Below are 22,938 nucleotides of genomic sequence, written 5' to 3'. Positions count from 1 at the left end.
AAGTGTAAAAATGGAAAATAGTGTTCTTTATAGACATAGGCAGATATAGTCCTTGTATTAGTCAGAACACAGTTTAAAAATCCATTCAAAGCTAAAATTAAGCCTAATAAGCCAAGATTTTAATTTGTATATAGTGCCAAGTCCCAACATGATTTTATAAAGGCGCTATGGCAGTAAAAATATTCAACAGTGTAAATATATATGATTTTTTGGCCTGATTAAAATCCACATACCTTTACTGCCTTAGTTATGGTTCTCAGCATAATGTCCAGATGGTATGAGACGAGAATAAGAAAAAAAGTAAAGCCAAAGTTGCTCTGTCTGCACACAGGGATTGCAAGGATTTGGCAAAATATACACATTTCTTCAGTCAGTACATATGAAGATTAAGTGTGATTACAGGGATCAGAAGATGTTTTTCAAAATCACACGATAGTTTAAGGCCCAGCTGTAACTAAACCTCTGAAAATATGGACCATTATTGGCTAATCCTGTGTTTATGTACTCTTGCCGAAAATCCTCGCCAATTTTTGCTATAACTATTACTCGTACTTAAAGGTGCTGTACACAATTTTTACTGTCTTTAAAAACATGAAAAACAGAACTATTTTAAACAGTTTGCATTGGTCCAAAGTTATTCCTTGTTTACCTTATTTATTCCGAGCATCCTAATTTTTCACTGCGATGAGTTTATAAATGCTTTTCACAACTCTCAGCCAACAACAACGAGCATGCTAACACACACTTCCTGATTATAGGACATATTTTGACCTCAAGAGCAGCTTATGCAATATATGTGTACTGGAGCAAGACAAGCTTTGCTCAAATACATGGAAAAAATCTATCTATACATCCATTATACAAACAACTGCATAGTTAGACTAATACAATGTCACTTTGTTCTCTTGTATAGTTGTCCACAGACGTCGTTCTGTCTTATCCGGTGATGACGTCCTCCTACAGTGCGAGTTACGCTCCAACTTGGCCACTCCGCGCTGGACCTTCAACGGGAAAGAGCTCCAAGGATACGGGCTAAACTCTGGGTACCGCATTGGCACTGACGGCCTCCTCATCATAGGGGCCCGGTCTAGGCAAAGTGGCTCCTACCGCTGTTTTGCTGTTGAAAATGCAGTTTCTGTTTTGGTTTATCTATACACCGTGAGAGTACATATGGATTCAAGTTTACCTACAGAGCCTACGTCAACGCCCGAACCTACTAGCCCTAGCCCTACTGATTCAACCACTGTAACTGCAACAGAGCAACCTCTCCCTTCACCTCCCGCCCCGTCTGTGCCCGAATACCAAACTTATAGACACATGGAGGTTGTGTACATATCTTTAGTCGCAGTTTTAGGAGGATTATGCTTGGTATTGACTGTGGTGTTACTCTACGTTAGCTTTTGTACCAGACAAGGTTCAAGAGATCGGAAGTTCTCCCACCAAGGGCTTCAAGTCTTGGGCGAACCAGACCGAAGACTCAGCTCCCATCTGGAACTTAGGACAATTTCAAACCACTGGAATGGACATCGCGGGCGTTGTTCCATTTCGATGCCGACGTTTGACGAAATGGGGGATAGTTTCATGCAGATTATGCCAGATTGCCAATTATCGCCAACCAGAACGCCTCCGCCAGCCCCTCCCCTCCCCATGCCTCCTCCACTGCCCGATATGGACTACGCAAATGGGTTGTCGGCAACGCTACCAAGCGTTTTAAGGAAAATGAACGGGAATAGCTACGTACTTTTAAGGCAAGCGGATCCAGAGGGTATGTCGCCACTGTATCATTCATTCACAGAGGAGCTGAACAGGATTTTGGAGCAGAGGAAACACTCAACGCTAGACCTGCAACCAGATGAGAGCTCTATCTAAAAATATATATTTGTATAATTGCTTATTTAAACTAACTCCACACTGGTCATCCAAAACAGTGGAATAAACTTGTAAAGCTGCTTTTTAAGTACGTCAACCAATGAACTAACTAACTTTCTACGATAGACAATTTTACTACCTGGTTTAAGAAGTTACTGAAGATGTTGGAGGTGGATGCTACCTCAGCAAAGAGCCTTGAAGAGTTTGAATGGCACATAGTGAAAAGACTGTGATAATTATGTATTTTTGAGACTTTTATGGACAATTTTGGAGAATTTTATTGTACAATTTACACCAAGCAGGCATAACTTTATAACAACTGATCAAGCGAATTCAAGAGATTCACTGGCACATGTAAACGGATGGGATATAAACTGTATAAGTATTAGGGCCTTAGAAGTGATTTTGTTTGAAGCGTTAAAAAATTTCTCATCATAAATATTTGAGTGAGTTTGATGTTAAATGGTAAGACAATTGGGTCAGAGTATTTCTAGGCTTCTGTAAATCTTGCATTTATTCGGTCAGATGTCTCTTATAGCCTAGAAGTACCTAGAGAAACTTGCATTGTTGCTGTTAGCGCATCTCCACAGATTTGACCTGTAACTTGGCCTAGTGACCTCACCTACTTGTCTCCATGGAGATTTCATGCCATGCTGTGGTACACTGTAGATAGGCCTGTCACAATAACACATTTTGAAGCACGATACATTGGTATAGAGATGTAATGCAGCAAACGATAATATTGAAACTACTTTATGTTACTGGTATCATTAAAATAAAGCAAGATAATCTCAAGTAGCCAATTGAAGCAATAATTAGCTATAGAAGTGATTTATTCAACTCTCTACAACTCAAATCTTATCATATTACAACAAAAATAACAAAACTCTCCCCAATTTTGCAAAGAAAATGTGTCCACGATAAATACTGAGCCCCAAAATATATTGTTCCAGCTTCTATATATTGAAAGATAAGTCGATATAGTAGTTATTGTTATTGTGGCTTAACTGTAGACAAAGGCATAACATCTCCATGGAGACAAGCACGTGTCGTACTCTCCACCACAAGATTACATAGTTAACCACAATGAAAGGAAAGTGTTAGCTGGTAAATATCAAAGCATGTTCTGTGCTTTGTGGCACCAGTAGTATGTACTAATATACCCAAGGTTTCATGTTTGATCGGTCCTGAGAGTGCAGTAGAAAGTTACGAGGCAGTGTCTCTCCCGGCACAAATAAATAACAACACTGACTTTGCTAAAATATATGGCCTTTTGTAGGATTTATTCTCAAGATACTCATTTGTGTTGTGGTTATATCTAGATAAGAATAAAAATGAGCAGAAGGTAACTGTCTATACTTACAGCCTATAATTGCTTTGTGTATTAACTCTATTTAAGTTGTGTAATCTTAAAGTTATGCCTGATTGGTGAATTCAGTTGTATCTTTTTACATTAGCTGAAAAAGCAGATCTCCATTGGCTTGCACTTAAATAGATGCTGCTTAGTCGTTTAAGAAGTGTTTTCTATGTGTTGTTTAATATTAATTAATATTTATTATATAAATATTAATATTGTCCCATGATGCAATGTGACATCTTTACAGCTTTTTGAGGCTAGAAGGCAAGCATTTATATTTCTCTAATGAAGCGTAATTATATCAATTTGAACACTGTTGGTAAGTGCCAGTAAGACAAGTCAATCACGTCTTTGTATAATTAAACCCGTCACCGCTTCCATTAATCATTCTTATGTAAATAGCAATAAAAACATCACAGCTGTTGGTAGCAGTGTGTTGTGCCAATGAAAAATACGGTAGCAGCGATTAGAGATTAGATTTACTCCTAAGCCTCGTCTGTGTGAAAGCGGCTGTATAAAAGGCATCACCTGTGTAGCTTAATAGACCTAAGAGGAGCTATGTGGTCCGGTTGATTGATTTCAGTAAAGATTGCACACTGCGACCAAGAGGAAAACCACAGCACCAAGAAAAGCAGGGTTAGACAGTGTAAGAAAACCCTTTTGTATGGGCTAGATTGGTTAAGATCCTACACGTTAATCCTACATTATAACGTTAATGTTACTAAGCCTGTGTGTTTCTTCAGTCGTTGTTAAAACCCCATTAATACAAGTTTTCAGAAGTGGAAATAAATAAAACCAAATACATAAGTGATAAATTATTTTGCTCAAGTAATAAATGTAGTTTTTTAAGGAAATGTGATTACTGGTAAAGCCACAGTAAGTACCTTGAGTAAAAAATAAAAGCATCATCATTATTATTATTATTATTATTATTATTATTATTATTTTGGTTGAGTTTATTGAGCTGAAAATGTTTTGAAAAATGTGTCCCTACTCTGAGCGAGCTTGATTCTATTGAAATGTTGTTCCTTTGGCTCTAATCTGCCACAGTCTAACGTGTCTATCTCCATGGAGAATGTTCCCAAGTATGGTTTTAACTTTCTTTTTTAATGGAATTATGCAGAAAGTTACATACTGTACCTTTAAGGAGAGTTTACTTTGCTGACAAAATGTTGCACCATAAGCAGAAAATAAATGGGTTTACATTATGTTATAGTAGTACTAATTAGGGCTGTGGATCTCAGGCTTACACATTATGACAATATGGCTATACACTCAACAGTATTTATTTGTTAAGTCACTACCTGCTCTAACTGTTTACTGATTATACTTTAACAATCAAAAATTACCAAAACATCTAGCAGCCCATGTCCACCAAATGAAGAATCACACCCTTGGTACTAATAAACGTGGTAGGCTATAAATATATACACTTCCTATTCAGATGCCAAAATAATTCATTAGACAATACAGTATTTGTACTATTTTACTATATTAACAATACTTTTACTTGATATTTTTGCATCACGCAGGAACCCCAGCATGTATTTTTGCCCATTTTATCCGTGTTGAATAATGAGCATCTTCAAATAGCAAACCTACATACAGTTACCAATTATAGACCAGCCCCGCGATGCTAAAATTGCTTACCTCACAATAGCGTATATATTCCCAGCAAGGTGACCGTCTGAGTGACAAAATATGGTATAAATCAGTAGTGACCGAAATTCATCTGTAAGTATTTAGTAAACACGTCACGACAGCTGTAAATAAAGATCAGGGGAAGTGCGGAGTCAGCTTTTGTGGCTTGTGAGAGTCAGAGGTTGCATCTTTCATGCCGCCGTGACACTAACACTAGCATTTGGCCGTTCTCCATCTTGTTTTTTCGGTGTGTTCGGCTTTTAGCAGTGTCATTTTCGCAGGTGGAATTTGACAAAAACATCAGTTGGACAAATTATACAAAACAGTGATTCAGGGGATACAGGTGGTAGATCAAGAGTCCTCTGATCCAGTAATGATGAAGTATGAACTGCATTTTAAATTTCTGGCTTAGATTGAATTTCAGTTGTGTTCACACTTTTTGTTCGAGGTTTAAAGGTGCACTGTGAAACTTTCTGGTTGGGGGTTTTACCACTTGTTTGTCTCCATGAAGATGTTATTGCTTTGCCTTGAAAAAAAGTATCTATCTTGCTTTTATTCAATTACAGGTGTATTGTATTCTTACTGTAAACTGGCCTGCGTCTCCACAGATCTGACCTGTACCTTGGTCTGGTAGCATCAACTGCCTATCTCCATAGAGAATTCCCAGCAATGCTATAACATCTCCATGGCAATAGATATGTTTAATGCCATACTGTGAAATAATGCTATAACAACTCCATGACAATAGATACGTTTAATGCCATATTGCAACATTCCAGGTAATACTATAACTACTATATCTCCACTGAGACAAGCAGTTATGGTGTTTCCATCATAAAAAGTTACACAGTGAACCTTTAATTATGGGTTAGTAGTTCTCAAACTGTGGTGTGCAGGTCTTATCTAAGCGTAGACCACAGGAGTCGTTGGGAGTTTCTGTCTTAGTTTAATCCTTTGCTTGATCTAATATTGCCGAATGTAATGTAAGTTCTGATTTAGACTTGTTTTACTCATGGTTGGGTCCTGACATAGTTTATTTGGCTTATTAGTCCTGGATTAGCCCTTTTTATACCAAGTTTTGTCCCAATCCAAGCCATGTTTCGACCCGGTTTAAACAAGGTGACTTTCTTTGGGTTAATCCCTGTATATATATTTCATTAAGTTCTTTTTGTCCTGCTTTAGCCTCACTTTTCCTCTAAATACGGCACAAGAAAAGCCATATATTTTTCTCAAGTGATGTATAAAGTTGTGAACTACCACTCTTGGCTATAAAGCTGTTTTTAATCTTTGTTCATTTTGGTCCTTCGCTGTATCTCTTCTCACTAACTCTGTCTCCAAATCACCTCCAAACGATAGCATCAGCCATTAGCCTCCCCGCTCACATTCACCCTTTGTTTCAAGGTCCATGCTGAGTTTACAAATAGCAGTTGTGGCATCATTAAGGCTCCTCTTTAGAATGGTCTATGAGATGGTAGATACTAAAGAGGTAAAGATTAAAGGACATTATGGAACTTTTTTGTGTCTTATTACTGTGTTGCCAAAGTGTTTGTTTTGAAATGTTTTGCCAGATTAAGTTGTATTGTTACAGTTTTGAATTCATGACCAGTTTATCATGTTCTGTATTAGTTCAAAGTTTTGTATGCATTTTGTGTTTGATATTCAGTGTTTGTTTTTTGTAAAATAAAGCAAACAGCTGTAACATTATAGCCACTGACAGGTGAAGCGGATTTAACAAAGTACCTCCATCACTGGCATCGTTGCATCAGGCAGTGTGTGGCCTATATTCAATGGTGGAAGATCACAAAGCGCAAGTAGTAAAGTACTGTACTTAAGTAGAATTTTTAGGTATCTGTACTTTACTCAAGTACATTTTACAGTGGATACTTTTTACTTCACTACATTTTAGAGCAGTATCTGTACTTTCTACTCACTACTTTTGAACTGACTGAAAAGTAAAAAGTACTTTTCATATGATTTGAGAGGTTATTTTTACCATGTTCGTGGAAATATCCTGACTTAAGTTTTCGAGTTCAAGCTTCAGTTTTGAGCAAACACAAATAAATACACAAAATTCATAAGAAAAGTTCAGAAATTGATTCGTATTGCTACTGTTGACTAAAATATGTATAACTTTAAAATCAATATCACTTAATTTGCACTTTAACAAATTTTGCTTGTTACTCTTAAAGTACATTTTTAAACGGGTACTTAAATACTTTTGCTTAAGCAGTAACCGTAACATTTTACCTCTGTATCTGTACTTTTACTTAAGTAACAAAATTGAGTACTTCTTTCACCACTGCATATATGAAGCTAAATTAAAGATACACTATGTAACTCTTCTGATGGAGGGATTGCTACGTGCTTGTCTCCATGGAGATATTATTGTTTCATCTGGAATGTTCCATGGTATGGCATTAAACTTATCTATCTCCATGAAGACAGGCAGATGTCAACACCAGGTCAAGTTACAAGTCATACCTGTGAAGAGGCGATCCAGTTCTGTTAGAATGCCTATTTTTCAAGGTGTTTTTGAGGAATACAAATGAGTTTAATTGTTTGATAGATCTCAAAGGAGGCAGGCAGAAAAGTTAACATCTGAAAAGTATTTTGTTTTCTTTTGTTGCCAGTATCAAATGTGGTTAAAGGCAAAAGGCTGCAACAAAGGAGGAACTTGGTATTGTTGAAATGTAATTAGTTTTGACAGAAAGGTGTTTGTTGCACATGGCGTTTCATAATGGTACCTGACTGACTTCAAAACACTGCTAATAAAGTATTTATATTTATATTGTATGTATTAAATCCTTCTAAGGTTTCTTTACCTGTATTTCCCTGTATATTGGACTATCACCAAGGCTCGTAGCTTCAAGTATGTGAATATTGTTGCTGCTGCTTCTTCCCTAAAGGACAATCAATTTCCACTGAACTGCACTGCCATGTCAAAGCGTCCTCTGATTAAAAATAGCAGACCCATTGACTACCAACACTGTATTTGTCATTTTAACTTCACAATAGACTATGACCAAAGAAAACGTGGGTTTAGTACATAGACTGTATATATAAATGGACATAGCTAACCTGCTAGCCGCCACATTCCGAATAGGAAGTGATCATGGGGGCACTTCTGGCTCTGTTCAATCTGACTCTAATTCACTTTACATTGGAACGTTGTCGGTTCTCTTTCTGTAACTGCTGCTGTCAGGCTCGTCATTTTGGTCTTAAAATGTTCGTATTAACCGGTTCTACATGATGCTGGTATTTTTATTTCAATATTGTGTCTGTAACGCAACATATGAACATTGATAACTAACAAATCAGGCACCTTCTTTCCCTGAGGTCAGTCTCGCTAGCGTTAGCAACAGGTTTGATTGACAGCGTTCCTAAGCCCCACGCCCGGCTAAACCAACAGTATGGGCAGGAAGGAGCGTTACCTTTAACAGCCTCGCTCCATATTGGCTCTTTGGTTGCTATGATACGAGCGATAGGAATTCCTAATTTGCTACTCGGCTCCAAATTGGCCCCTATAGCTGTGAGCCTCAATGAGCTTCATTTGACTGGAGCCGAACGCTATGGGTGACTTCACACTCACTCAGTCCACTTCTTTATACAGTCTATGGTTTAGTATAAAGTGAATTCATTTCCCCCATTCATTTTTTCATTTTGTCGAAACGCTATCATGCATCTTGTACGCATCTGCTTGTTGTCATACAGTGTTATTCAGTTATTTACGCTTGCTCTCACGCTGACAGATTCACTTTGTGTTATGTGGAGCCGCAGGGAAGAAAACAGTAGGTGTCAACAGCCCTGAAGGGAGGTCAGAAACAACACGCGAAATATGTTCTCACTCAGTTCTCTAGGCACTCTGCTGTTTTTAGATTGAGGTAATCAGCAAGGCTACCCCTCTCTGCTGAGAATACATCCCCTATGATTTTGTATTAATTTTGCATTTCATTTAAATAAGTTGTTTTTATATGATGTCATTCATTCAAGACGGCGGATTGCACAAAGCCGTTTATTCTCTTTTGGCATTTACTTTGGTTTTAATGTGAAACAAAGACATCAAGTTTATCCTTTCAACTTCCTCCATGAGCATAAATTAACTTAAGTGAAAGCGTTTTGGAGCTCTTGATGTGCAAACTCATTACTCAACAAGGGGATGGTTGTCATTAGTAACAGGACATAAGCCACGTGGTTGTGAATAATAAAACCACTACTTTAATCTAATAACTTAACTCCCACTTCACAGGACAATCCGGCATGTGGGATTCAAAAGATCTTTGGCCAGTAAATTGGCCAGTTATCGTCAAATGCGCTATATTACACATTAAAAGGGCGGTATTACGTTGTTTTCTGATTTATTTTATAATGTTTTTCTCATCACAAGCTCTCTGTTCCACCTTGTGATGTCACATGGTAATACAAGTGCTTCAATGTGTTTTTAAACTCTATACACCATCACTCGAACCATTTGGATAATTTCAGACCTGGAATTGCCAATCTCTACTGAACTAAAAGTAAAAGGAGACTGTTAACTTGTAAAACACAGCACCATGACATCACAAGGTGGAACAGAGTATTTAAGCTTTGGAGATGTAGACAGAGGGTTACTCAAACACGTGTGAATGAAACAAAACACAACTCCAGGTATGTTTTTGAGGAGATAAAAACATTCTAACATGGCTTAAAGCTCACAAGAGTCAGTTGTGTGTAATATAGGACCTTTAATTACATCTACATTGATTCAAAACTCTTCTTTCCACAGTGTTAGTAGATCTGGTTTGATCTAACTTTTATAGAACTTGGGAGTGAATGCATTAGCAAAAACAATGTAAAAAAAATAAACAAAACCCTCCCCCCCTTATAATATTGGCCTATACAATGTTGTGATGCCATCTGGAACCTTGTCATGCTTTTTTTTTTAAAGAGTGAAGCATTGTTAGATTTTAGAATAATTTGAGGTTGAACGCTACTTTGAGAGCAGTGAGGGACAGCGGAGGTTGTAACTTAGCAACAGCATCCTTTATATAGAGCCCTTGTGTGTCCTTTGGTGGGTCAAACTCTGCCCACTCCCATTGGGCGACGCCAGTGTGATGAGAGTCGAGGCTGATCTCCATAATTAGTCCCATAGATAAACACAGGAAGCAGGCGTGACACAACAGGCTAAACATCCTCACACCATTGTTCACAGATAATATGAATTCCTACATTCAGCAAAGTTGGCCTGAAATTAGATGCAGATGGTGCTTTGAAACTTTCATACAAACCACATTAAAACTGGGATTAAAGTGAGACAAACCCTTGACTAGACAGGACTAAACTAGAACTAGACCAAAACAAGTCTACATCAAGACTGAAGTGGGTTTAAACCAGGATTAAGTCTGGATTAAATTTGGATGGATGTGAACAGATTAAGAGAGATTTTACTTCTTTTACGGTTCACACTTGCACATACATTACACCAAAACTGGGACTAAACTGGGGCAAAATTTGGAACTAATCCTGGACTAGACCGGGACTAAACCAGGACTAGTACAGGACCAAACCAAGTCTGCATCAAGGCTAAACTGAGTTTAAACCAGGATTAAGTCTGGACTGAACCTGGATGCATGTGATCAAATTAAGAGCTATTTTAATTCCTTTAGAGCACATTCACATTTGTTGAAACAAAGTGGGACTAAACTGAGACTACATTTTTAACTAATCCTGAGCTAGACCTGGACTAAACCAAGACTAAAACAGGACCAAACCAAGTCTACATCAAGACTAAACTGGCCTTAAACCAGGACTAAACCAAGACAACGATGAACACACCCATAGTCCTTGCTTGGTCCTTCTAAGTTTAGAACAAAACAAGCTATTTTCACTCTTATATAGAGCAGATTATCAGGGCTTGACACAACTGGCTACTGCAGCACATATTTTTACTCCCAGTTTAGATCTGGTTTAGTTCTGATTTAGTGCTGGCTAAATCCGCAACAGTGCATTGTGTTTATATATTGGCCCGTATATTTGAGATCATTTACATTCACAACAGCTCGGCGCAGTGTTGCTCTTCTCAGCAGTCACACAGAGAAATTGCATCTATACGTCTGTCAAGTGCAATCTGGATGCAGCCCATCCTCTCCCATAAGTACAAGACTTCACTGCAATACTTAACTTAAACTTAACTTTCGTCTTCAGTATTCAGATCATGTCTCTTGTCACTACACATATGGCTTACCTATACCGTTTAAAAAATAAATACTAATTTACTAGCAATTTGAAAAGTACGTCACTAACTTTTAAAAGACTCATATTACGCTATTTTATGATCTATGTTATAATGTTGTTTTCTTGTCACAAACATACCTGGAGTTGTTTTGTTTCATTCTCACAAACTCTGCTCTTTAGGCTGTGTTCTTCTCTCAAACTGAAAACACTCTGTTCTACCTTGTGATGTCATGTGGTAATACAGGAAGTGCTCCACTGTGTTTTTAAATTCCAGACTTAAATTCCTTCAATAAAATCATTTGGCCAATTCCAGTCCTGGAATTACCCATCTCTACTGAACTAAAGCTCAAAAAGGTTTTTCATGGTATTTTTGAGAAACAAAAAAAACAGTAGGTGAATAAATGCAAGACAAGATGAGCAGCAGAACTAATGTCATACTGTGTAACATTCCACACAAAGCAATAAGATCCCCATGGGGACGAGCAGGCGGCGAGGGAGAAGTTATATAGTGGACAGTTAAAATTCGTACCTGACAACACAATTTATTCTTTTAATAAGTTATATAAATTATATTATTTATATTACTTTAAGTTGTTATTTGTACTGTTATGAAGTCAAGTCAAATGTATTTATAAAGCAGATTTAAAAACAACCACAGCTGCAAAAAGTGCAAACTTATAAAACAAAACATGCAAAAACACAATAAAACAACACAGCACAAGTGGCATGTTCATCTTATGTTAAAAGCCAGTGCAAACAAATGCATTTTCAACAAAGATTTAAAAATATTTAAATATTGGGCTGTTCTAATACACAGAAGAAGATTGTTCCAGAGTCTGGGACCAGCTACAGAAAAAGCCCAGTCCCCTCTAGTTTTTAGCCAGGACCATGGAACATCCAAAATCATCTGGTCTGCTGATTTCAAAGTTCTAGTGGGAACATGGACAGAAAGAAGCTCAGAGAGACAGGGAGGGGCGAATCTATGGAGATATTTAAAAACCATCATCACAATCTTAAAATCAGTTCTGAAGCTGACAGGGAGCTAGTAAACAAAACAAAATTTTGATTCTTTTTTATTTCTAGCTTTTTATAATGCAGTATTGTTTGAAATATATAAATGTAAAAAGAAAGAAAGAAAAGAAGTAGACTACATAAATGTGGACAAATATTCTGCAAACACGTTTTCACTTCCACAGTCACCACAGAGGACGTCTTTGTGCCAGAGGTTAAGCGTCGTCCCTCCAGCTATTGCCGTGCCATCTGTCATATCCAGATTTTCAGTTTTAAAAAACACTCCCCGTTGTATCAAACTGTTAAAAAAACCTGTACATCCCTTGTGTTGTTACGCAATTAAAGCAGAAATACACCTGACGTTGTTTTGTGTGATGACTTGGGTAATTACTTCATCCATCAAACATAATAGGACAGAGAACGCTACTGCAATATTCAGACAGCATTGCACCTAAGCACTTTTTCTACAGATTATGTGTTCAATGTACGGTAATACTTGTTTAAAATCCCAAGGTTATTTCAAGATTTACAAGTACCGGCTTGTTAGTATTCGAGGGGACAGTGGCCTGGCGCAGAGGTGTCGCATCAATTTGAATGTGGGACTCGGAGGACAGGACTTGGTGGATTTCAATGCACAGTCCCGATTGAATTAAGCCAAAAGTCTCTACTTCTGCCACCAGCTGAGAGAAAGGGCACAGAAAAATGGAGGGCGACCACAGCTTTAATAACCTTTACAAGATACTGTATTTGAAAGAGGTTCTGTATTGAATAAGAATATCTATAAGGAACACTCCACAGTAAATGAGTAATGCAGCCTATTGTTAGTGCAATATTGACGACGGCAGCACCATATTAAAAAGAAAAAACGCAGCTAACAAATGTCCAATTAGATGCTCGGCTCAGACTGTTTGGAACAAACATTTCTGAGTTTTAAATTCATTTTTAGGGCATTGTTGCATTACTGAGAACTTGTTCTTGGTCTAGAAACTAGTTCTAGTTTATATAATTAGATATAATTTGGTCTTGGTTTAAAGGGTTTCATGCAGGTATGTACTTCATTTTGATAATCTTTTTGTAATTTTACATTGTGGTGTAATCCTGTTTCAGTGCTAGACTATTTCGCTCAATCTGACCTAAATACATCCAGGAAGGTTCTGGCCCCAGAATACATGATTAGGAGTTTGGCAAACAACATGAAAAACATGCAAACTTAACACAGAAAAGATTTTACATATGCTCTGAGAAAGATTTCACATATGCTCTGAGGTGGAACTGTGAACCACAGTGCCATGGCACCTGCCTGGCTGCCATAATATATATTTTTGTTTCTCCCACAAACTGCGTATTTATTTATGTATGCAATCTGCACAAGTTTCAAATAACCATACTTTACAAGCACTTTTTTAATCTATGTTTATTTATGAAATTCAGTCTTTAATGTGCATCTGTTTTCTGTGGTCTTATGGGGCCAATGGAAGGAGGCCGGTTGGTGAAGGGGTGCCATTGTCCCTGGATACTTGGGGTGTCTGTGTGGAAGGGCTTTCGAATGCGGATAATGTCAAGCCCCGACTGATTTGTCAGTTTGGTCAAAAGCTCCGAAATCTGTGGCGCAGTTTTGGATGTGATGATTTCCTCCCTCACGTTGCCATTTACTGCAGAAAAGAAAAAAAAATCATATGGAACAGTGTCAGTGGCAAAGAGCAAGCCAAGAACTTCAAAGCAGGAGTATGTTCATTTGATGGTGTTAGGACGCCCCCTGTCTGACAAAAGAAGAAATGAATGCAATATCTACATTACCTGGCCAAAAAACAAGTCACCACCAAAAAAAAGGTCACACACACTAATATTTCGTTGGACCGCCTTTAGCTTTGATTATGGCATGCATTTGCTGTGGCATTGTTTCGATTTCGCTTCTACAATGTCACAAGATTTATTTCCATCCAGTGCTGCATTAATTTTTCACCAAGATCTTGCATTGATGATGTTAAAGTCTGACGTCTGTGCAAAGCCTTCTCCAGCACATCCCAAAGATTCTCAATGGGGTTAAGGTCTGGACTCTGTGGTGGCCAATCCATGTGTGAAAATGATCTCTCATGCTCCTTGAACCACTCTTTCACAATTTGAGCCTGATGAATCCTGGCATTGTCATCTTGGAATATGCCCGTGCCATCAGGGAAGAAAAAATCCATTCAGTATATTCAGGTAGTCAGCTCACCTCGTTCTTTGAGCACATACTGTTGCTGAACCTAGACCTAGACCAGGGGTGTCCAAACTCTTTTCACCGAGGGCCGCATACTGAAAAATATTTGAGGCCGAGGGCCACAGACCAGTGTTGATACAGGGAGTCAAATGGTGGATTTAACACAGGTTTGACAGACTTGTACCTTTAATAAGACTTGGAAGATTATTTTTAGGTCTGTGTCACAATGTAATGTGATGTTATTCAGGTTATAGAGGTAGAAACTTCAATTTGTAGAAAAAATTACTTCCTGATCAATTGGGCCAGTTTAGGAGGAGGCATGCGGGCCAGCAAAAATTGATCTGAGGGCCGCATTTGGCCCCTGGGCCGTAGTTTGGACAGCTCTGACCTAGACCAACAATAGGAGACTTGTACCTATTTGCTTAGTTAAATCCAGGTGGTGACTTTTTTTTTTTTGGCCAGGCAGTGTATCTTCACTCTTGCACATGTTCAGCTATTAATTGTATAATAAAGAATTCACATATTACATCAGTCACGGTTTAAAGAGTCTTAAAAATTTTATGCATGACCATATTTTAGTTTTTGATTAAAGGGAAAATTTAGAGCACCCATGTGGCCAGTACAACAAGAAATAACTACAGATTTACAGCAATTTTCCTGTATGGTTACAGTTACTTAAAGAGTACTCACAATATTCAGCTACGATCTTTGGGATTCTACAGGTCTGAGGCGACACATATACGACTGTCCCTGGGTTGTTCTTTGCATAATCCACCACTCCTTCCTCAATAAAATCTCTGTTGGAAAAGAAATGGATAAAATTAATTGGATTGTTAAAACAAATTACAACGTCACATTACTTTCCTTTGATTAGATTAATAAGACATTCCGCTTATGATTGTGATTTTGTATTATATTGCAGTTTAAATGTAAAATGTACGTTTTAAAAGGCAGAAGGAAACATTTAGTTTGTTGTTGTTTGTCATATGGGGTTAGGGTAATCTAGCAGCTAAAATTATACAATTCAACACTATTCGAAACGTCTTGAGGATTTAGGTAGATGTGATCAACAACAAACGAACGTTATCAATACCCGAGAACAGTCAAGTAACAATGAAACAGAAAAAAAAATGCTTTTACCTGACTCCTAATGAGCTCTGTGCGTTTTTGGAAAAGATGATGGAGACGCGTTTAAGCTGACAAACGTATCGCCCGACTCCGTTTTGAAGGACGCTTTTGAGAAATCGACTCGGTGTCCCTCTTGAAGTCATGTTTATTGATATACTAATCTATAAGACAGCGGGTGGATAAAAAAAAATATAAAATAAGACGTTATAGAACGATTTCTGTAGAGGACAAATTGACGGACATGTATCGAAGCGTGAACATCTTGGTCCGTCAGCAAAATGTGTCCGAAAGGCGCTGATGCTGATTATAAATGTGTGGGAAATACATATTAATATCTTTAGACTGGATTAAGAATTATTTAAAAAAACGAATTTTTATTTAAAATGAATAGTTACAGTAATAATTGTAATGTTGCGTTGATATCACTGGATGTTTTGTGCGGTACCTTTGGGTTATGGGACACACGAACTTGTTTTGATGGGACACCGAAAAGCCCGGGCAAGGCAGACAAAGCATGGAGGGGAGGACATCCAAGAAAACAACGTGTAAGCTACTCTTTTCTTCTTGCCTGGCATCTTAATACGAATTATGTCTTTTATTATAATCCGTCTTCGCTTATCCTTATCAAATTAAATACGTAAAATTGAATAAAAGTGAATGCACATACCTTTTTCAATGCTTTAAGACACTCAAGATATCTACACATTTTGTCAGCTAATATTTATACTGTATATATTATATTGCGTTTATTTTTAGATTATTTTTGTTTTTATTTTCTTGATCTTTTACTTTTAGGCTCGATGGCTTGAAACACAGTGCCAAGATGTGGAGGAGCCTGCTGCTGAGGGGGTCCACCTGTTTCTTACAGGTTGGAGCCCCAAAATTTCCCCACCAGAGGCTTTTGTTCTCCCTGCGTTTTACCCCCAAAAGTTATTTCAAGCCTGCCCCTGCCATGTTTATGGTGCCACTCAGTCTGCCTGCCCACTTAAGGATTTGTAGGACCTATAAAAAGGACACTAAATCTAGTGGCGAGTTCCCAATTAGTCCTATAACTGTAACTGACATAAAACATTACCTACGATCCAAAGATATAAATTTCCATGATGGCTACAGCTGTTTGCACATCCCAAGTATTTTTGTGGACTCTGCTTTAAGGAAAGACAGCTTTTCCTTATTCATTGACAAAACTACTGGTAGGTTTTTGTGTACGGACACGTTGGTGGAGGGGAGCTGGGAGGACCTTCAGGATTGTCTTGAGGTGATGCAGAAAGATGACCAAGATGCCCTCAACCCCTCTGTGCTGCTGGGATATCCTGAGAGCGAAGAGGAGCAGGAGGAGAGAGACAGAGAGCTGAAGGAGGTGCAGAGGGTCTGGTCCAGTTCTGTCCCTCTCACAGATGTCACTGAAGAAGAGGCACAGCTGATTAAAACTATGTTCCAGGTACTACATGTTGCCTTCTTACCTTTTTAAAATGTATTTCGTTTACGTAACTAGTAAGGTAATATAGCTAGGTAAAAAATGTACTTGGATAAAAGTGGGATATTTTGCAAGTTAAAGACATTTTTTGGAAAAGTAAATAAAATATACTGGCTTGGATTGGCAAGGAACTCTGGATTTGGGCTATCCAGTTTAATCAAAGGATACCATAAACATGTTGCTGTATTATATACCTTTTTTGTGTATGCTAAAGTTTATTATCCAAACATTGATTGCAATTTTGTTTTGATCCTTGAATGATCTACTTGAATTTGATTTGTTTTAACATAAAATTATTTACCCGTACTTATAAAAATAATTTCATTTTTGCTTCCAGATTACCAAAATTACCAATGCAACCCTGAAGAAGTTTGGTGTGCGACTCTTCAAGCCCACAAAGAGCTTAGTTTTCCCCTGGTTTGGAGGACCTGACTGTTCATTAAAGGGTGTTAAGCTCATATCTGCCCAAATCACAGATAATGACAAAGTAACCTATAATGAAGCTACAGTTCCCAGGATCAGCACATACTATAATTTATTTGGCTTTTCTTTGGTGGGACGTAAGGACACAGAGGTGGTTTTGACTGGAAGTGAATTAGATACATTAGCTGTAAGCCAGGCTACGGGACTGCCCTGCGTTAGTCTTCCACGTGGAGTCAGCTGCCTACCACCGATCCTCCTGCCTTATTTAGAACAATTCAAAAGAGTAACTTTGTGGCTAGGAGCAGACATTCGGTCCTGGGAATCGTCCAAAATCTTCTCAAGAAAACTGGGTCTAAGACGATGCTCGCTAGTGAGACCAGGAGAATTCAGACCATGTCCTATTGAGGCACTGGCAGAGGGCAAAAACTTATCCCGTATTATAAGCACCTCCATCCCGGCAGCACACAAGTCTATAGTGTCATTTAAGCAGTTGAGAGAGGACGTTTATGGGGAGCTTCTAAACAAGGACCAGGTGGCAGGTGTCAAGTGGACACGGTTTCCAGAACTCAATAGGATCCTCAAGGGACATCGCAAAGGAGAGCTGACAGTTTTTACAGGTAGAATAATTTAAAATGCAGGACATTTATAATACATCAAATAAGAGACCAAATAATATGCAAATTAGTGTATTTTGGACCAACGTTGTCTTCAGACATTTCTCTATAATTACTGCATATCATAAAATACACCAAATTGGGTGACAAATTATAGCCTGAGATGTAGCAGTAAAAACACTCACAAACAAAATGGCTATAATTTTGTATTCTCAGTAGTACAGTGTAAATATGTTTTCTTTTAAAAGGCCTATATTATTATTATTTTTTTATTTTTTTTTTTATCCGTTTCCTCAAAAACATACCTGTAGTTGTGTTTTGGTTCATTCACACATGTATAACACACAAAACCCTTTAGGCTGAATTCCTCTCTCAAACTGAAAAAAACACTTCCACCTTGTGATGTCATGTGGTAATACAGGAAGTGCTCCACTGTGTTTTTAAATTCCTTACACTTTCACTAGAATCATTTGGATGATTTCAGCCCTGGAATTGCCAATCTCTACTGAACTATCACTTCATGACATCACATGGTGGAACAGAGCATTTTGAGCTTTGGAGATGTAGACAGACTAATAATAAGGGGTTACTTAAACATGTGTGAATGAAAAAAAACACAACTCCAGGGTAGTTTTTCAGTAGGCACAACATCACAAGAGTCAATTTTGTGTACTATAGAACCTTATAGGAATATTTATATTTGATTATTTTTTGGGAATAATTTAACATAACTTTTACTGATCTTAAAATAGCACGAAGTAACCTTGGCATTCACAAAGTCTGTGGTTCAAGCACAAAAATCATAATAATTGTAATAGTAGTTGGTGGGGTACAGTAGTAGTCATGTAGTAGTTTTTGTAGTGCTATAGGTTATTAAAAAAACCTTTGTAATATTATTTTGTTTATTTACTTTTGCATGTTGTTTACTAGGTCCAACAGGAAGCGGAAAGACTACCTTCATCAGTGAGCTGGCCCTGGACCTTAGTATGCAGGGGGTCAACACTTTATGGGGAAGCTTTGAAATCAACAACGTTCGTCTGGCTAAGATCATGCTCACACAGTTTGCCATGCAGAGACTGGAGGATAATTTAGAACAATATGACTACTGGGCGGACAAGTTTGAAGAGCTGCCGTTGTATTTTATGACTTTCCACGGACAGCAAAATATCAAGTAAGTTGCCAAGATACCATAAAGACGACATGTGTTATGATTTAATACTAAGTACCTGTAAAATAGCATATATAGATCAAGATTTTATATCATTCAACATAGTGAACTGAGAGGCTGCCTTTTCATATTGACATTTCACTGTTGCAAGCATCTGATTTTCAGTTGCATGTTTTTATTGAAAAATTATTATGTGGTATTTTTTAACCCACTTGAGTAGAAATCAGAATTGTTTGAATCACACTTATGTACAGAAACATGACTGTTAGGGGGTAGGTGAAAACAGAAATGTACTGAGCACTCAAGCCTCAAATGCAGGACAATATAGGATTACTTAAACATGCATGAATCAATCAAAAATACAAGTCTGATGTGGGAGACCGTTATGATTTCATATACCGGTATGTCTCCTTTAACTTAAGATAAAATTGCTTATTTCATGTAAATTAAAAAATGTTAATGACTCCATTGTTTTCTATACAGGACTGTTCTCGATACAATGCAGCACGCGGTGTACCTCTACGACATCAACCACGTTATAATTGACAACCTGCAGTTCATGATGGGGCAAGAAAACCTCACGGTAGACAAGTATGTATACAATTAGTAAACGTGTATTATATTCGATTTGTATGTAATTAAATATTTGACATTTTCTTGGATGGATACTAGTTCAGGTCTGCTATCTACTTTGTACGCTTTGGATGATTTAATGTGCTACATGTTTTGTTTAGACATGTGTTGTGCAGTGTATATTTTTAGCATCAGGGCTAGGTACAATTTGCAGGCACTGGAAATCATTGATGAATTAGGAATAATAGGCTCTGTGCACCACAGTGCCTGGCAACCTCACTGTTAGCATCACTACTTCCTGTCCAATTGTATCGCTGAGGTTTTTGCCGAGTTACGCTAAAATGAATAAATATTTAAAGATAAGGCAGTGGACAGGAGCAGAAACATGTTAAATTCACTACAGGACACTTCTGTGCTTAGAAAGAGAGATAGTAGCCAACGCTAAAGCCAATTTTCAGGCATAATAAATATTACAACAACACCACAAACTGAAGTATTCCACGTATAAAAATTATTGAGTAGTCTTTATTTTAATTAATTTCATTGAATAGGTTGTTTATTTTATGATTTCCAATTTTAATAAAGGTGACTGTTAGCTTTGATACACAGTGAGCTACCTAGCTAGCTAGCTATTTGCTGCTATTTTGTCAGGTTTCCATAATAACCGCCACCACTGGGTTGATGCTGGATGTCACTGGTACCATCTATTGTGTGGTATTGGTCTTCCCATTGCTTGTCCAACATGAATTTCCCCATGATGAAATATTAAAGGCTAATCGATTCTAATCTTCAGGTTACTAGATGCGATTTTTCAGATTCCATAATTAAATGTATGTCTTTGTCTGTAGGTTTGCAGTACAGGACCATATCATTGCAGCATTCAGGAAGTTTGCCACTAACAGCAGCTGTCACGTCACGTTGATCATTCACCCGAGAAAAGAGGAAGACGACCGAGAGCTTCAAACTGCATCCATCTTCGGTTCGGCAAAGGTACAATTTTCAGAAAACGTAATATGATCCTCAATTCAATTTCTGCCAAGTTTTGACATAAATCAGAAATAATAAACCTCCCAATCAGAAAGTTTAGGTGAGTTTCTAGCTCGCAGACAATTTTGACTGACAGTACCTAGCTGCTACTGTCTTTGTAAAACTTTGCAGAACACACAAACGCAATTATGTGTAATTTGCTTTCTGCAAAACAGAAAAGAAAAAGATTCAGTAGCATTCATCTGTGTTGGTTTAGTCTCACCAAAAAACGTGATATACAATGTGATATACATTTATATATTTATATAAGATGTTAGTTCTCAGATAAAGCAGAAATGAGTAACATTTTTACATCATTAAACATTTTTGTAAGTCCCTGTAATGGCTAAATGCATTTTTGGGGTGTTTGAAGCGTCCATCATCTTCACCTGCTGCCTGAAAAAACAGCCTTGCAGTTTTTTTTTAAAATGGCAATGTTATGTTTTTGTATGTGTTTGTACTGCCTTATTTCAATTAAAAAAAAAAAAAAATTAAAAAGAGAAAAAAGCACCTTTGATCTGCAATCATCCAAGTACAGATTTAGTTTTGTCCCATTTAGGTGCTCTTTTTGTCAATGATCTAAACACAAAACGGAACATAAATTGTTTAACTGCTCTTATATCTTCTCCCAGGCGTCTCAGGAAGCAGACAACGTGCTGATTTTGCAGGAGAAGAAGTTGGTGACCTGCCCTGGCCGCAGATCTCTTCAGGTCACGAAGAACCGTTTTGATGGCGACGTAGGCATCTTCCCTCTGGACTTCATCAAATCCTCTCTCACTTTCTCTGCTCCTGTTAAAGGTAAGCACAAGTTCAAAAAGCCAACAAAGAGTGAAACTGACGATCTCCCGGGACCTGACGCTGCATTGAAGAAGGACGAGGTCAAAAAAGAAAAAGTGTCTAAAACAACAAAGACTAAAACTGCTACAGCAAGTGAAAACAACCAGAAATAAAACGAACTGTTATTTAGAGCTGTGCAAGCTTCAAAGTTTTAGTTTTAATAATGTATATCTCAGTATTCAGTATGTACAATTAAAGGTGCACTATGCAACTTTTTTTGGTTGCCATGTGCTTTTCTCCATGGGGATGTTATCATTTTTGTATGTAATGTTCCACAGTGTGTCATCAAACTTGTCTATCACCATGGAGACAAGCATGTGACCCCCACCAAGCTAAGTTACATATCTGAACTGTGGAGTGGCCAGCCGACTCACAGTAAGAATTTGTGTTTAGTAATAAAAAAACACCTATAATAAATAAACACAAGATAGTCAAGCTAAATGCCAAACTGTGGAACATTTCAGGCAAAGCTGTATCAAGCTAATTGCAGACGCTCTCCCAGAAAAGTTTGATAGTGTACCTTTAAAATTATATTAGTACATTTATATTCTTACATTCTACATGTTGTACATAATGGAAAATATGTAAGATGATGTACCTTTTATATGAGCTACTGTATTTTGACATAAACTGACGTTTTATATATTTTACTGAATATACCAAATCATTTTTATTAGGCACTTTCAAATTTACACGAATATGATTTTCCCTTTTATACTTCCAAATTAAAAATGCATGCCCCTTTCAGATGAAGTTGTAACTCAAAATCTAATAGTATTAGATGCTTTATTAAATAAGCTACAGCCTATCTGCATCACACTCAATGTGAAATTAAAGAGTTTAATGATTTCAGTTTAAATACCGGTTTGAAGGTATAAAGTGTTAAACATTGTTGATAATGTTCTGTTAAGTGTCAGTGTTTTCATGTATAAAACATTTAAAAAGTGCTTTCTACTGATTTATACAAATACCTCTTTTGTATTAAACTACTGTACAAAAAATCCAATATAGGTTTGTGTTTTTCTTTATGGTCAGTAGGGGGCGGTGTCAGCTGAGGTTGATTGAGGTCAGACATAAAACTGCCCTTATTAAGACCAGGATGTTTTTGGGTTTTTTTTTTGTTTTTTTTTAATGTTATCACTTACATTACAATACAACTTAGAAGTAACTTGACCCAGTTGTGAGTTCAGATTTTGGAAGAAGAAATTTGACAGTTTTGTGTTACAGAACATACAGATGTTTATTACTGCTGTTTATGTTAAGGAAATTAATATTCAGACTCATTTATTATTTTTTCTTATGTCAAAATGGAATTGAGTACAAATTTGTTTTTCTTCATTATGATGCATTACAAAAGTGATTCATTTTTTGTCATATCACCATTAGCTGCAGCCTGTTTTAAAA

General features: G+C 37.3%; 3 protein-coding genes across 3 annotated transcripts in view; 2 read left to right on the top strand and 1 right to left on the bottom strand.

Moving 5' to 3' along the window:
• Positions 1-2,230, top strand: part of sema4gb (sema domain, immunoglobulin domain (Ig), transmembrane domain (TM) and short cytoplasmic domain, (semaphorin) 4Gb) — an 82,831-nt gene extending 80,601 nt beyond the window's left edge. Inside the window, exon 15 of the mRNA XM_033985265.2 lies at positions 914-2,230. Within this exon, the coding sequence (XP_033841156.1) occupies positions 914-1,869 (956 nt within the window). The 3' untranslated portion in view covers positions 1,870-2,230. The remainder of the gene's footprint in view (positions 1-913) is intronic.
• A 10,013-nt stretch (positions 2,231-12,243) lies between these two features.
• Positions 12,244-15,688, bottom strand: mrpl43 (mitochondrial ribosomal protein L43). Its single transcript, XM_033984704.2, has 3 exons — positions 15,429-15,688; positions 14,979-15,085; positions 12,244-13,740 (listed from the first exon to the last, which is right to left on the bottom strand). Exons 1-3 carry the CDS (start codon positions 15,557-15,559, stop codon positions 13,523-13,525), a joined length of 456 nt encoding a protein of 151 aa, XP_033840595.1. The 5' UTR covers positions 15,560-15,688; the 3' UTR covers positions 12,244-13,522.
• A 213-nt stretch (positions 15,689-15,901) lies between these two features.
• Positions 15,902-22,534, top strand: twnk (twinkle mtDNA helicase). Its single transcript, XM_033985282.2, has 7 exons — positions 15,902-15,961; positions 16,212-16,857; positions 17,231-17,933; positions 18,861-19,101; positions 19,582-19,689; positions 20,520-20,661; positions 21,330-22,534. The coding sequence occupies exons 2-7, from the start codon at positions 16,240-16,242 to the stop codon at positions 21,645-21,647; spliced, it is 2,130 nt and encodes a 709-aa protein (XP_033841173.1). The 5' UTR covers positions 15,902-15,961; positions 16,212-16,239; the 3' UTR covers positions 21,648-22,534.
• The last annotated feature ends 404 nt before the right edge of the window (positions 22,535-22,938 follow it).

Source organism: Periophthalmus magnuspinnatus, chromosome 19 (genome assembly GCF_009829125.3).
Source record: "Periophthalmus magnuspinnatus isolate fPerMag1 chromosome 19, fPerMag1.2.pri, whole genome shotgun sequence".
In the NCBI taxonomy this organism is placed as follows: domain Eukaryota; kingdom Metazoa; phylum Chordata; class Actinopteri; order Gobiiformes; family Gobiidae; genus Periophthalmus; species Periophthalmus magnuspinnatus.
Note: the sequence above shows the minus strand (reverse complement) of the source record. Positions and strands in the feature narration are given on the sequence as shown.

Bases quoted from the DNA above. Each gene is read 5' to 3' on its own strand.
- mrpl43 (XM_033984704.2), bottom strand. From the start codon at position 15,559: ATGACTTCAAGAGGGACACCGAGTCGATTTCTCAAAAGCGTCCTTCAA. The intron at 15,086-15,428 runs GTAAAAGCATTT...CTTTTCCAACAG, and splicing joins CAGAGCTCATTAGGAGTCAG to AGATTTTATTGAGGAAGGAG. The intron at 13,741-14,978 runs GTGAGTACTCTT...TCTTTTCTGCAG, and splicing joins AAAGATCGTAGCTGAATATT to TAAATGGCAACGTGAGGGAG.
- twnk (XM_033985282.2), top strand. From the start codon at position 16,240: ATGTGGAGGAGCCTGCTGCTGAGGGGGTCCACCTGTTTCTTACAGGTT. The intron at 19,102-19,581 runs GTAAGTTGCCAA...TTTTCTATACAG, and splicing joins CACGGACAGCAAAATATCAA to GACTGTTCTCGATACAATGC. The intron at 20,662-21,329 runs GTACAATTTTCA...ATCTTCTCCCAG, and splicing joins CCATCTTCGGTTCGGCAAAG to GCGTCTCAGGAAGCAGACAA.